Raw genomic sequence first — 16,096 nt, forward strand, 5'->3', positions numbered from 1 at the left:
TTAGTTTTCCTAGTCCTGTGTGCACTGCTGTCTGTGCTAAGCAGTGATGGTGATGTGGAGGTTACTATGAAGGTGTGCATAATAAGCCTTGGAGAGGTGGGGACTGCACAGAAGACTTCTCATCCACCAGAGCAAGATTAGAGAAGAAAAAGCAGACAGGGGAGGGAGGCAGGCCTTGGTTTTTTCTTTTGCCAAAGAAGTTTGAAAACATTTGTGGTTTAATACACTAGGGAGATATTGAAGCCCTTCTAAACTAAATAGCTTTCAGACTTGGTATAATCAGGATTGTTGTTTAAAATTTGTTTTGAACCAAATTTATACCTGTAAACCAAAAGAGTTAGTATGTTGCTCTTTTTTGCCTGTTACTGGAAAGAAAAACAAAAGCCCACTTCATGTGTGTAACCGGAAACAGGTCTTTTTCTGCTCATGTACTGGTTGGCTTTAAACTTGATTTTAAGCAATTAGGTTTCCTTCTTTGGAGATACCTTTGAAAGAAATTGCTGACATATCAAGCATCGTTGGCAAACCATGGCATATGCGCCCCCTTGCACTTCTGTCCACCAACATAAGAGACTTGAGTCCAGGTTTTGGGATAGGAAGGTCCATCCAAATTGTAGTTTTCTTAATCAGGTTTTGAATGTTGGTAAAAGCTTTGTGGCCAAGGATTTGAACCCCCACCTATGTAAACAAAATAAAGGTTGTATTCTAAGACCTGAAGTGGGGTAGTACTGAAGAAGGGGAAAGAAAGGAGTATATACTATGGGTGTGGGATTCTGAGCCACCCCAAGGCCATTTGTAAGGTCTCTATAAGCTATCCCTGAGAGCCTGTAACCTATTGAAGCTACACAGTTTGGACATATGGCAGCATTGACCTTGGAAAAAAGTGAGATAATTCAGACTTTGTTGGTGTGGCTTTCCAAGCCAACAAATTACAAACAGTCCATTTTTTTGTCAGCTCTTTGAAAGACAGTTACAATCTAGATGGTTAGGGAGCATCCAGAAATCAGAATCCACCTCTTGTATCTATTCTACCCATAAGGAATACAATTCTGTCTCTAAAGAACTGAATAATTCTTTCTATGAGGACATTCTTTCAAAAGGGAATACTTCTACCTATAAGGAAAAATCTGCAGTCAACTACTTATTTTTTGATGCAAATGAAACACAAACCTCCCCAAGGGAATATTTTTTAAGCTTTTTCCTCTGGCTACAAAGGACCCTAAGATGGATCCCATATAGAGAGTTGGAAGAGACCTTAGAAGGCATCTAATCCATTCCCCCTCATTTTACAGACAAGGAAATGGAGGTCTAGTGATGTTATGAATGTTGCCCATAATCAAAAAGTTTCAATTGGCATCTTTTTAATTGTTTAGTGTCACATGGTTAATAAATACCAGAGCTAGTATTGGAACAGAAATCCTTTGACTCCAAATTTAGCACTATTCCCACTGGACCAGGACTTTGAGCAGTTGCAGAGCTATGTCAGTACAGTGTCACTTTTTTCTCTTTCAGTGACCATGCAGCAGGTGGCGAAGACTGTAGCTAAAGTGGAACTCTCAGACCATGTGTGTGATGTGGTATTTGCGCTCTTTGACTGTGATGGTAAGTAGGACCCTTTGGCTTTGGTGGGAAAAACATGATGGTGCAGCATATGTTGTTTATAAGGTAACCTTGCAGACAAACCTCAGACCACTTACACCTTCCTCCTCCCCTCATCCCAAAGTTAGAGCCATTAGTAGTAATAATCTCAGAAAATCCCAGCACTCCATGACTGGGCTTTTCAGCCTCAAATTTGATTTGCCTACAGTCTTTTAGGCCACATTTTTTTTTTACTCTAAGTACCTTACAATCCAAAGCAGAAACAGGAAAATCAACCTTCTTCTTATTAAGATTAGGAGCTCACAAGAATTTTGGAGTTTCTAGGGGAGAGGCCAGTGATAACATGGAGGACTTGCCAGGTTTTCAGCAGTATCTCTAGAGTAAGACATTGTTGGAAGACATGACCTATATATGAGCAGAACCCCATCTTTTTGCTGTTAGAGCAATATTCAATTTTCAGCCAAAATAATTCTGGTATTAAAATGCATGTGATGTACACAGCTGTGTGCTGTGATGCAGGAGATTAAAAGAGACTAATAAGAGATATTTAAAGTTGAGTTCTTATTCAGAGTGAACTCAAGATCTTGGACAATCCAATTCATGAGGGAAGTCATCTTTTGGGATTGTGGATGCTGTTTCTCTTTGAATCTGAAACTCCAAGAATGAATTCAGGACCTCCTAAGACTTGCCCTGACCCAGAAAAACAAATCAAATTTCCAAAGGTACCAGGGCTTCCCTGCACAGAATTGATTCTAGAGGATTAATACCATGAACTGAGGATGCCATCTTGACTTTGAAGTTTGAGCCCCAAACCTACAGGCCCTAGTAAAAGTCCTACTGCTATTGAAGGAAGAAGGGTCTGCCCAAGAAACTCAGCCCTCACCTAGAGGATCCTTGTGGTATCAGAATCCCTTCCTGAAAGATGTCCACAGGTAAATGAGCAACCACTGCTCCCTGGGCTTGCTGCCTGATAGGGTGCCTGGCTGCTGAGTTCACATCTCTCAGCCTTTCTCTTCTCAGAGTCATGATACTCCCCAGGCAGGTGCCATCAGAAGCAAGTCCTGTGCCTGTGCCCAGATGAGACATAGGTTAGACTGGAGATGGGGGCTTATAAGGCAGCCTGATCACTGAAGGCCAGCTTTGTCCCAGACTGTCATACCTAGAGTAGGTTTGCACAAGTGTCTGATGACAGGGTTAGGTTCCTTTCAGGCCAAAAATTCTAAGTCTTTGAAGTATAAAATCAAAAAAGATTAACCCTTTAAGGACCCAAGAGATAATCTAGTTTAACCATACTTACTTGACAGATTAGGAAAATGAAATATGTTAAATAGGTTGGGGAGAATCTACACTCAGAGGTTTGATTTTGTTTTCAAGGCTTGGTTACACTTAGAAACACTTAGGGTGATATTTGGTATTTCTGGATAACCCTGTGACTGCTCCACACTTCACCCTTCCCACTCCCCATGGTCAATTGAAATTTCGTGCTCCAGGAGCCTCCAGTAACGCCATCTGTCTTTCTCTAGGCAATGGGGAGCTGAGCAACAAGGAGTTTGTCTCCATCATGAAGCAGCGGCTCATGAGGGGCCTGGAGAAACCCAAGGACATGGGCTTTACTCGCCTCATGAGGGCCATGTGGAAGTGTGCTCAGGAGACGGCCTGGGACATTTCCTTTCCCAAATAGTGACCTGCAGCGCCCAGAGGGTACAAACTGCTCCAGCAGCTTGTGTGCCCTCCTTCATGACTGATGGCGTGAGGGGAAGGCCAGCCTGGTGCCCATGAAAGTACTGCTTGTTGCCTTCAGAGGGCAGAACCCCATCAACCTCACCAACCACCTTTCTCCCTTTTTCCTGAGGCTTAATCAACATAAGGCGTTCTCTTTCTGCCTCCTTCACTATCCTCCTCCCCAGAAAACCCTATATCATCTGTGTTGCTGGCTTCTCCTCTCTGTCATGTAATCAGAATTTTGAGGGTTGTAGGCTGTGGAGGGCCTACTGATCAGGCCTAGAGTTTTGAGGGCAACAGTGAAAGATTGAGGAAGCTCCCCCAGAAGAAACATTCAATCCTCCCTTTCCTTCCTACATTGCTTTTACCTTCACAATATTTTTTAAAGGAAGTTATTTGCTTTTCTCTTCATCTTTTTTTTTTTTTAAGAGAACTCCATATTGGGGGAAGACACTGAACCAGCAGCTCAGATATCTGTGATCAGTGGTAATGAAGGAAACTTGGTCACAGTTGAAGGGTTTGACCAGAGGAAGAATTTGTTTTATGCTCCAGGCTGGCTCTCTCTCTATCTTGTTTTGAAGAAGTAATGTTCACCAAGAGACTGAGCTCCTGATCTGTAACCAACAATGAATGAAGAGTACCGGGCTTGCCTTGACTTAATGAGCAAAATTTGTTGTGTCTCCTTTCTGCTGTGCAATTGCTGATTATTTTCCCATGAGAAGCTATGGAAAACTGCTTCTCCACAACGGAGGCCTAGATCAGGATCTATATCTGTCCTCTGTCTTAAACACTTCTAAAATATCACTTTAATTATACCAGTTTGCAGTAAATTCTACAAGAGTTCCTGTTGCCTTCTTTCTTCCCACTCATGCTTCCCCAGGTTTGAGTCCCCTGCTAGTAATAGGTAGTGATTCACTGACAGGAAAGGTTAATGCAATGAGGAGGGGGTCGGGGGCACTGTGTGTGCAGGGCACTTGGTCTGGGAGCCCAAAGCTAGATTCCAAGCACAGCCTCCTCATCAGCTACATGACTGAAGCCCAGGATTCTTAACCCCTTGGGGATCTTTAGACAGATTTCAGGAGGGTAAGTGAACTTGGATGGGAAAAAATGGCATCTTTATTTTCACTACTCTCTAATTCAAATGAATCATTTCCTTCAGTTACTCAGAAACATGATGCTGAGAAGGGGACCAGGGGCTTCTCCAAACTGCCCAAGAGATCCATGAGATCTTTAGACACATCATTTCACCTCTAGGCCTCTGTTTCCTCATTTGTAAAATGAGGCAACTGGACTAGATTTGCCTTTGAGATTATTCTAGCTCTAAAATTCTATGATTCTATGATCGATTGGAATCCCTTCAGCTTCCATAGAACCTCAGCTAATTCGACCCATGTGGTCATGTATGATGGTCTATTTGCATAGGCCTTATCTGTATAATCCAGAAGTATGATGTGTAAGACAGTCACAATGCAGAGCTCACAGAGTGAGCATCTGTGGGCAATGAGCTCTTATTATCAAAAAGAGAACAAAGTCCTGCAGGGATCTTGATGGTTCCACAAGGAAAGTCTCTTAACACCAACATTTCCCTTGAAATAGTTTGAAGATCCCTGTCCGAGCATCCTATCCTGGGTCATATTAAACCAGTTTCTAACCTTTCCTGAGATCACCATACTTTATAACCTTGGCCATTCTTGCTTATTCCATACTGAGAAATTATAACTTCATCTATTTGAACAACTATGGGACCCAGGTAAAGACTGCCTCCCCCATCCAGCCCTACACAGGGCACACACCAAGTGGGAGCTTCACCTATGCCATAAAGAAAGATGAAATTAAAGAAAGCAGAGCCAAGAGAACAACATAAAGAAATTATAATGCAAAGAAAGCTGCCATACAGGCAAGAGAACTGTGGTCAAATACAGTACCAGAGGTTAATACCGTGCTGCCGACGGTAACCCTCCTTTATGTTAACCTTCAATAAAATGTTTTAGGGATAATGTATTTGGGTATTTGTGGAAAAGTCTGTTGTGTCAACACAATTTTTTTTTAATGCAGGTTAAGAGTGGGGTCAGACTGAATGTTACAGAACCATGAAGAAAACATGGGCTAATGTGCCAAACATTTATTCAATAAATATTTATTGAGCCCCTATCACATGGAGGGTGGAATGCTGAACACTTTGGAGTTTACAAAGAAGAATGAACAAATAATCTTCCTAATAAATAGGTCTGCACTCCCCTGATTAAAAACTGAGGGCAGGGGCAAGGTTGCGAGGGAGTTCATGTAATTATCACTACAGAAAAGGCAAAAGGGCCCTCATGTCCTACAAGACCAATCAGGTTCACAACACATCAATTATAGGACAGTCATTACTTCATCTGAAAACTTGGATGGCACAGGTTTCTCATTCAGGGAACTCAGAATGATTCTATAGCCCTGCTCCTGTCCTCTCTCATCCCCCTCATCTCACAGATTTGTGTGAGCTTTTCCTTTTAATCCAGTCTAGGTCATTTATGAAGTGTCCACTATGTTTAAGACATTGTACAAGATGCTGAAGATACAAAAATTAATGAGAAACAATTCTGAACCTTAAGGAGCTTACTTCTACTGGGTAACAACAAAAATCATGAGGCAACTAGGTGTACAGATAGAGCACTCATCAGGAAGACCTGAGTTACCACCCTGCCTCAGGCACTTACTGCTTGTGTGATCCTGAGCAAGTCACTTACCCTCTGGGAAGGTCAGTTGAAATAATACCCCAGGAAGCACTTGGCAAACTAACTCATTATTGTAAGTACAGAGACAGGAACTAGACTCGGGTGATTCGCTGGGATAGGAAACCTCCTAGTTTGTAAGCTGTCTCTACCATCACTTTCTCCAGCAGTTGTTTCTGAGGGTCTTCCCCATCCCAGACTGAATTTTTTTTTTTTTGAGGAGGTAAAGAAGTCATTTGCTGCCTCATTTCTTAGTAAACCTTAATCACTGAATGGGAATAGGAATAGTCAATGTTGCAGATGTTGTGGGAAGACAGGTACACAAGTACATTGTTGGTGGAACTGTGAATAAATATAACCATGTTGAAAAATAATTTGGAATTATGCAAATAAAGTGACTAAAATGTCCCCATCCTTTGACCCAGATTTCACTACTAGGTTTACACACCAAGGAAGCCACTGATAAGAAAGTCCCTACATACACCAAAATGTTTATAGCATTTTTTATTATTTTTTAATTGAATTATTTTGTTTTCAGTGTTCGACAATCACTTCTATATATCTTAGATTTTTTCCGCTCCTTCCCTCTTATTCCTCCCTCCCTCCCTAAGATGGCGTACAATCTTATATAGATACATTCCTATTAAATCATACATTCCTATTAAATACATGTTACATAGAATTAAAATGAATGGGGGAAACCATAAAACAAAACATAATACAAAAGAAAATGGTCTGTTTCTGTCTGCGATCCAATTCCATAGTTCTTTCTCTGGATATGAAAGGTGTTTTGCCTCAAGTCCATTGGAAATTTTCTAAGTCCATGCATTTCAATGAAATACTAAGTCTACCAGAAAAATTCCTCGCACATTGTGGTTGTTGCTGTGTACAAAGCTATCCTGGTTCTGCTCCTTTCACCCAGCATCAGTTCATATAAGTCTTTCCAGGCTTCTCTGAAGTCTTTCTGTTCATCGTTTCTCATAGCACTATAGTATTTCATTACATTCATATACCACTACTTGTTCAGCCATTCCTCAATTGATGGGCATCCCCCTGATTTTCAATTTTTGGCTACCACAAAGAGAGCTGCTATAAATATTTTTGTACATGTGAGACCTTTTCCCATTTCTTTGGTCCCTTTGGGATAGAGTTCCAGGAGCGATATTAGTAGTATTTTTTGTAGTAGCAAAGAATTGGAAACAAAGTAGACACCCCCAATTTGAGAAAGCTAAATAAATTGTGGTATGTGAATGTAACAAAATATTACTGTGCTGTAAGAAATTATGTGTGATAAATACAGAAAAGCATAGAGATCTACATAAACTAATGCAGTGAAGTAAGAAGAGCCAAGAAAATAAACACAAGGTGCACAACAATGTAGACAGATATTTTTGTAAAGCACTTAACACATAGTAAGGACTTAAATGCTTATTTCATTCTTCAAAGAAGAGACATTGAAAAAGTCTGAAAATATGTGCAATGTACCACATGCGTGTACCTCCCTGTCTCCAAAGACAGCCCCACCCCACCCCTTTGCAGGGAGGTCCCCAAGTGGGATACATTGTACATGTTTTCATACTTTTTCAGTATTTCTTTGGAGTCATTTTCTTCTTTTTAGTTTTACAACATTCACTTTTTTTCAATGTATTAATCAACTGTGCTGAGTTTTCCCTCTTTTTATTTTGATTTTAAAATATTATTTGTTATATGAGATGACTCTCTGGGAGGGGGAGAAGAGATATTGAGAGGAAAATAAGTGATGTCAAAGAACAAAAAACATCAAATAAAAACTTATTTTTAAAAAAGAAAAATGACTCCCTATCTTTTCCCAAGTAGAATGGAATATGGAGGGAATTCCAGGCAGAGGGGTTCCCCTTCGCCCCTTGCTTTTACTTCCTCTCCATCCACACGTTCCAAAGCAGTGAGCTGAGCCTGCAATCGCTGGATTGGGCAGGGGGGCTGGGGAGGCCCACCTCAGGGGCTCCCTTTGCCCCAGATGCATGTGTCTAGACTACACCCCAAAGCCCAGCAGGACTTACTTTCTTTTCCAGTTCATCTATCCCAGAAACTAGAAAAAATTCGGCTCTGTCTAAGGGTTTGGGTGCCACCTGCTGACCATATGGCTTCATACTGATGCTCTGAGGCAAGCGTGGAGCCTGCAGCCTGCTAGACAGCTATAGACATCCAGGGTCTCTGTCCCTCTCCCCACCTTCCTTAACCTAAGGCAAGATCAGTCAGCTGGAAGGGGTGGGAGGGGAAAGATGTTGTCAGAGATAAGGAACCTGAACCTGAGCCCGCAAGAGATAGAGGGAGCCAGTTGTGGGGGAGTGGAAAGCGCTCTGGATTTGGAATCAGACATCTGGAGAGGAGCCCTGGGCCTGCCTGAGTCAGTTACCTGTTCAACCTTACTTCTCATCGCTGGGTCTCAGGTCTAAAATGAGGAAGAAAGTCCCTTCCAGCTCTATAGCCTGTGACAGTATGAAAGAAAAGTCTTTGAGTGTCAGGATTATTTATCGAGAGTTCATCTACTGGAGACAAGGGAATGAGGCATTTCTAAAGTGGGTGCCTGGCACAATGGACCAGTAGGTAGAAGAGTGGACTGCGAGTCGGGAGACCTGAGTTATAATGCCAGCCCCACTGCTAACAGATTGTTAATTCAACTCAGCCATCACAAGGAGGGGCAGTATAGTACAGTGGACAGAGAGCTGGACCTCAGAGACTGCAAGACCTGGATTCCAGGCCTGCCTTAGATTCCTACCGGCTGCATGGCTGCATGACCGTGGGCAGGTCACTACACCTCCCAGGGCCCTAGGCAACACTCAGACCGCATATGGAAAAGAAAGTGTTACTTGCATTGGTAGGATTTCCTCAAAATCCTATGTCCAAACATTGTGCCAAGTGCTGGGCAAAGACATAAGAGAAAATGGTCCCTATCATCAAAGCTTGCATTCTACTGGAGGAATGCAACATTAAAAATTGTTACTCCTATTAGTAATTAATAACAGTAACAGCTAACATTTGTATAGCATTTTGTGTTTTTTATAGTGATTACTGTGTGCCAAATAGTTTACAAGTATTATCTTAATCATGCCTCACCACAGCCTCAAAGGTGGTGCTACTATCCTCATTTTGCACTTGAGCAAACTGAAGCAGAGGTTAAATGATCTGCCCTGGGTCACACAGCTAATAAGTGTCTGCGGCTGGATTGGAACTTGAGTCATCCTGATTGCAGGCCCGGTGTTGTATCCACAGCACCACCTGGCTGCCTCAATGGATTATACACTCATCAGCAAATATAATTTGAGGAAAGAGTATTAACAATGAGGAAAATTGTCATGCCCTTCCCAAAATCTTTCCATGAGCTCTTTTATTTCCTCTGACATCAAATTTAAACTCAGCTTGACTTTCAAGGTCTTCCATACTCTGACCCCCACACTACCAGCACAACTTTTGTTCCCTCTGTGTCCTCTAAGAAAGGTTTCCAGCTCTGAAGAGCAAAGGTAAAGAGGGAGGGCATTCCAGGCACCAGGCAGAGAGTGAGTAACACAAATGAATGAGGAGTTACGTGGAACAGATCTGGAAGGAGATGGTGGAGCCAGATGAGGAAGGGGCTGTAAATGCCTGTCTGAGTTTGTATTGGAGCCCAGAAGGAAGAGATAGTCATGGAGGATTCTTGAGCAAGGCAATTACCAAGTCATACCTGAGCTTTGGGAAGGCTGTTTTGACAGTAGTAGTACAGAGGATGCACTGGAAAGCAGAGAGACTGGAAGGAGGGAGGTAAGTGGGAAGGGTATGGCAGTAATTGAGGTGAGAGGGGGAAAAAGGGCCTGACCTGGGCTGGTGGCTTTCAGGTCAGAGAGAGGGATGTTGTGAAATGGGCTCCACAGGACTTGGTAACGGATTAGGTGGAGGGTGTGAGGGAGAATAACACATAGGACACTTTCTAAGGGTGCAAACCAGGAGGTCACCATGATTCTGGGGCAGTCAGCATGCCACCCAATAAGGATGAGACTTGGGAGGCCTCGGTCATTCCGCTACACATCCCCAGAGCCATTAGCTACCCAGACTCAGTAGCCAATCAGGGGACTCCAACTTATCTCCTAGTTGGGAGCCCCTTGGTAAAGTCTTCCTGGGAGGAATTCAGAGAGACAGCTGTCATAGTGCTCTAGGGGAGGTCTTTTACCTGTTTGACTCCTTCGGATCCGAAGATCATAAACTGAGAGCCAAAAAGTCCAACCCTTTTACGGATGAAAAACCAAGGTCCAGAGGAATGGACTTCATTGAATCCTAAATTTAGAGCTAGAAGGCACCTCAGATGCTAATCTAGTCCAATCCCCTTATTTTACAGATGAAATTGAGGCACCAGGTGGTTAAGTGATTTGTCCAAGGTCATACAGGTAATAAGTAACATAGCCAGGATATGAACCCAGATCTTCCGTTTCAGAATCCACCACTCTGGGAATCAACTGAAATACTGTCTTTCATTTTTGTCTCACATCCAACCTATATAGTATAAGGCAGATGGTAGATGCTCAAAAAAGAATTTGTTGGTTAACTGATTTTCCATTTGTGACCTGTCACTCTAATTTATGAGCACAACAGTGGTGGCCTCAGGCCACAGGTGGAAAGAAGCGCATCCTTGGGTGCTGCCACTTCCAACAAGTACAAGGGAGTTACTTAGGTTTCTTCTACAAATAGCAGATTATTTTCACCCTTTGGGCCACAAATGTTCACAGCCTCCCATCTTGTCCCTTTGTATTCACTGTCTGTTCAGACCTGGAACAAGATTTATTAAACCAATTCAGTAATAATCAATAGGAGATTTTGGCAAAAACAAACAAACAAAATATCCTGCAATGGAATGATTCGGGAAATCATTTACTTTCTCCTTGGAATCTTTACGGCAAAGATTTGGATTTGTGGAGCTGCACCACGGAGCCCAGAAGCCAAGTCAAATGATCATTTTTGCTTAGTCACCAATCTGCACCACACCTGCCCCAAAACAATTTTTTTTTCTAGGGATCTCTAGTGGTTGATTTGTCATTCTATAGGCACATGGATGGAACCGTCTTTCTTCTAACAGCCTTGCTCCAATCTCCTCCTGTGACAGGGGAGGACTCTTCTTCTGGTTCAGGGCTTAGAAACTTCTATTTGTTGACAGGTAATGTGAAATAGTAGAAAGGGCACTGAGGTCTAAGGCAATGAGAAGACAATACTTTTTTAATAAACAATATTTTATTTTTCCCAGTTACGTGTAAAGACAATTTTAATAATCCTTTTTTAAAATTGAAAAAATTTTTAACATTCATTTTTTAAAAATTCCTGAGTTCCAAATTTTCTCCTCCCTGAGACAGTTTGTTGTAGGTTATACATGTTCAATCATGCAAAACATATTACCATATTAATCACGTGAAAGAAGATACAGACTCAAAAGAAACAAAATGAAAAAAATACAGAAAGTAAAAAAGTCTGCTTTGATCTGCATTCAGACTTCATCCATTCTTTCTCTGGAGATGGACAGCATGTTTCATGATGAGTCCTTTGGAAGTATCTTAGATCTTTGTACTGCTGAGAAGAGCTAAGTCATTCAGAGATGATCATCAAACAGTAGTACTGCAATCACTGTGTATGATGTCCTACTGGTTCTGGTCACTTCACTTTGCATCAATTCATCTAAGTCTTTCCAGGTTTTTCTGAAATCTACCTGCTCATCATTTCTTATAACACAATAATATTCCATTCTAATCATATACCACAACTTGTTCAGTCAATCTCCAACTGATGGGCACTCCCCCAATTCCCAATTCTTTGCCATCACAAAAAAAGCTGCTATATTTTTATATAAATAGATCCTCCCCCAATCTTTTTTAAAATCTCTTTGAGATACAGACCTAATAGTGATATTGCTGGATAAAAGAGTATATACACAGTTTGATAGCCCTATGGGTATAGTTCCAAATTACTCTCCAGAATGGTTGGAACAATTCACAATTCCACAAACAGTGCGTTAATGCCCCAATTTTTCCACATTGCCTCCAACATGTATTATTTTCCTTTTCTGTCACACTAGCCAATCTGATAGGTGTGAAGTGGTACCTCAGAATTGTTTTAATTTGCATTTCTCTAATCAACAGTGATTTAGAGCATTGCAAAGGCAATTCTTAAAAGAGCAAACAAAAATTATCAACAAACATGGAAAATGTTCAAAAGATATAAGGTCCTTTAAAACATTCCACCTGATCACCAAACTGGGGAAGGCAATAAAGTCTAACACCTCAGTGATGGTGACCAACCAACAGACACACAGGTGTGTGCTGGTAGAGCTTTGAATGGAGTCATCTTCTAGAAAGTGACAAAGAATTAAGTAGTGTTACAGAGATGTGTACCTTCTGGACCAGCAGTCCCACTACCAAGGAGGCTAACAGGGAGAAAAAAAGACCTAGTCTACAAAAACATCCCTATTGATACTATTTTTAACAGCAAAAAAATCCAAGCAAACCAAGTATCTGACCACTGAAGAAGGGCTAAATAAATCATGCCATGAAAAAAAGCCTTGAATTAGAGACCCTTGCATTCACTTCTATCTCAGAGCTTTATTACAATACTATGTGGCCCTGGACCAGTCAAAACTGGGCATCAGTTTCCCTATCCCTTCAGCTGTAAAAGGAGAGAATTGAACTAGAGAGGCTCCTTACACTCCAGATCTAAGGTCCCTACAATCAATCTCGGGATTCGCCACCTGAACCATACTGGTTCTATGACCTAGCCAATCACTTAATTCCACAGGAAACTGCACAACAGTTTCATGGGTATGTAGGCAGGTAGATGATATTGTGGAGACAGTGCTAAACCTGGAGTCAGGAAGATCTGAATTCAAATTCTCCCTCAGAGACTTACTAGTAACTGTGTAATACTGAGTAAACCATTTAGCCTCTCTGCCTCAGTTTCCTCATCTGTACAATTTGGATAACAACAGCAGCATCTGCCTCCCTGATTTCTTGTTAGGATAAAATGAGATATTTATGAAGTACTCTGCAAATCTTAAAGCACTACGAAAATAAATATATGTGTGTGTGTATATAAAAATACACACACACGCATGCACACACACGCACACACACGCACACGCACGTGCACGCACACACGCGCATGCACGTGCACACGCACGCATGCATGCACACACGCGCGCATGCATGCACACACGCACGCACACGCACACACACACACGCACATGCACACACACGCACGCACACACACACACACGCAATGCTAGCTAAAGGTGACTGTCTCCAGGGGCCTCTGTCCCGGGCCCGCTCCTCCTCTCCCTCTGTACTGTCTCACTCAGTGACTCCATCAGCTCCCATGGTTTCAATTATCATCTCTATGTTGATCACTCTCAGATCTCCTCATCCAGGGCTAACCTTGCTTCTAACCTTGAGACTCCAATTTCCAACAGACCTCTTCTCAGGACATTTTGAAACGCACACAACAAAATACACAGGACTACAAGTCTCACATCTCCAACTGCCTCTATGGGACATCTTGAACTAGATACCCTATAGGCATATTAACCTCAACATGTCCAAAACTAAAGTCATTAAACTTCCCTGAAAAACCTCCCCTCTTCCCAACCTCCCCATTACAATTATCTTTCTGGCCATCCAGATTCACAACCATCCTCTGTGATCTGTTCCCAGGCCTGTCAATCTTACCTTCGTAACAACTCTTGCACATGCCCTTTTCTATTCTCAGAAATTACCACAAGCCTGATACAGGCCTTCCATCACCCAAGTCTGGAGTACTGAAAGAGCCTTCTAGTTGGCCTCCCTGCCTTGTCTCTCCCTCCACCAGTTTGTCCTTCATTCAGCTGTCAAATTAACCTGCCTAACACACAGATCTAACCATCTCATCCCCTGACTCCTTGAACTCAAGTGGTTCCTGAGCACCTCCAGGATCAAATATAAACTCCCCTTCCAGTCTTCTACCCCTCCCCCTAGTGTTAGTGCCTTCCCTCTGCTGATTATCTTTGATTTATCATATACGTACGTACTCTCTCTCCACGTATATGTATAAGTTGTACGTTATGTATATAACATATTGTGTTTGTATGTTATACGTATTATAGCTGTTTGCATGTTGTCTCCATTGGACTGTGACTTTCCTGAGAGGAGGGACTGTTTTTTGCCTTTCTTTGTATTTTCTAGTGCTTAACATAGAGCATGGCATGTATTAGGTGGTTAATAATGATGGGAGTGTTCCCTAAACCAAATAAATCACAGGTCATAAGAATTCAACATAATCTGGTAAAACTCTTGCAAGATGTTTAAGAGTAAAGAAAATTGAGCCAAAATAATATACTACTATTAAAGACAATAACGGAAATGAGACCATGTGAAATACACAGAAAACTACACTAAAAAGGAATGAGCTGATACCCAAAGAGTTAAAGGAAGTGGGGGAGGAGACGGTGTGGCCTCAACATCAGATTCTGGCGGTCCATTTGTCAGGGTCTCTCATTCCCCAGGTCTTATTGGGAAGGGTGTGGATTGTCATAATAGGTCTCCAAAAGTCTCTGTATTGTGGCCTTTGGGGGGCTCCAAACGGGAACCCCAATACTAGAATCTTAACTTTGAGATTCAACCCAATTTACCTTCCATTTCTCTTGTATGTGGTTGTTTGCATGTTGTCTCTACCCCCAATTAGAAGGTGAGCTCCTTGAGGGCAGGGACTGTTCTTGTTAATTTCCTTCTAACCCTAATATTTGAAGCTGCTAATGAATTGATCCTTTTACTTTGTAGTGGGAAGGGGGAAACTGGGCTAGGTAAGGAAAGGCCTCATTTAGAAAGGTGTCCACCCCCCCACCCAAGAAAAAAATAACTCCTATTCATTCTACTGGTTAATATTCATTTGGATTAAGGACTTACTCTTTTAAAATGCAAATACCTATGAATAATTTACAGTATGGTGTTAATCATAAAACCCAACAGCTACCAATTAATTCATTAATTCAGCAAACATTTAATAAAGCCTATATTAGATGAAATGTACTTTGCTAAGTGCTAAGGCTACAGAAATACAAACAACAGTCCTTTCACTCAAGCTTACATCCTACCTGGTGGAATATGATCTCATTAAGAACTCAGTCAATGAGAGGATGGAAATTTTGATTTGAGGGGACACGTAATTGTTGAGCCTTGGATAATTTGGAGGGGAGACCTGAACCAAGTCCTTTAGCAGAAGTCTAGAATTGGCCAGAGAATAATAAAGCAGAAAGAGGGGAAGACAGGTGTTGAATCAGGCAGGGCAGGGGTTGACACCAACCACATGCAGTTTTGGTAATGCTGCTAATTCTGTGGCCTACCTATGTAAACGTAAGCTGTGGGAGTTTTCACTTTCCCCTGAGGATCCCCTGGGGATTCTCTCTGAACCTCCTGGAGTCTGTAAGCTTAGAGATTAGCTACTGTCCTGGCCAAAGGATGACCAAACAGTCCTCACCCTGCTCATTTCTTCGGCAAATACTCCTCTCCCATGCCTAAGGTGCCAAGACGTGCAAGCAAGTCCTTGTACAAGCATCTAGAATGAAGTTAGAAGAAATGCAATGACGCCCAGAGTGCTATTCGGAGAAAACCTCAGGGTGCAGGAGCTGGGGGAGGACGGTGGACTCGGTCTGTGTGAAAGGGAAGCTGTGAGCTGGGAGCGGCACAGCCTGGAGGAGGGTTCGGCACCGCAGGGGTTCTCAGGCCGCTCTCGGTCCTGCTCCCCTAAGCTGTCACACTGACTTTCCTCCGGTGTCTGGCCATGGCATTCCAGTTAATAAATTCCAGTCACTCCTCTCATCTCCAGGATCAAACAGAGCCCTCGCCTTGTGTTCAAAGTCCTTCACCAACTGCTTTCCCCCTCACCTTCCCAGTCTCCTTAACTCTGATCCGGAGACACTGGCCTGGTTCTGCCCCCTCCTGGCTCCGAGCCTTTGCTCCGGTCGTCCCCCCCGCCTGGAATACCTTCCCTCATCTCCGGCCTCCGCCAATAACCCCCGTTCTACCAGAAGCTTTCCCCGGTCC

At 42.4% G+C, this 16,096-nt stretch overlaps 1 protein-coding gene across 1 annotated transcript in view; it reads left to right on the forward strand.

Moving 5' to 3' along the window:
- The window catches only part of MICU1 (mitochondrial calcium uptake 1), a 283,476-nt gene extending 278,154 nt beyond the window's left edge, over positions 1-5,322 (forward strand). Inside the window, exons 11-12 of the mRNA XM_072628225.1 lie at positions 1,513-1,602; positions 3,123-5,322. Coding sequence (XP_072484326.1) covers positions 1,513-1,602; positions 3,123-3,280 — 248 coding nt within the window. The 3' untranslated portion in view covers positions 3,281-5,322. The remainder of the gene's footprint in view (positions 1-1,512; positions 1,603-3,122) is intronic.
- The last annotated feature ends 10,774 nt before the right edge of the window (positions 5,323-16,096 follow it).

Source organism: Notamacropus eugenii, chromosome 1, assembly GCF_028372415.1.
Source record: "Notamacropus eugenii isolate mMacEug1 chromosome 1, mMacEug1.pri_v2, whole genome shotgun sequence".
In the NCBI taxonomy this organism is placed as follows: domain Eukaryota; kingdom Metazoa; phylum Chordata; class Mammalia; order Diprotodontia; family Macropodidae; genus Notamacropus; species Notamacropus eugenii.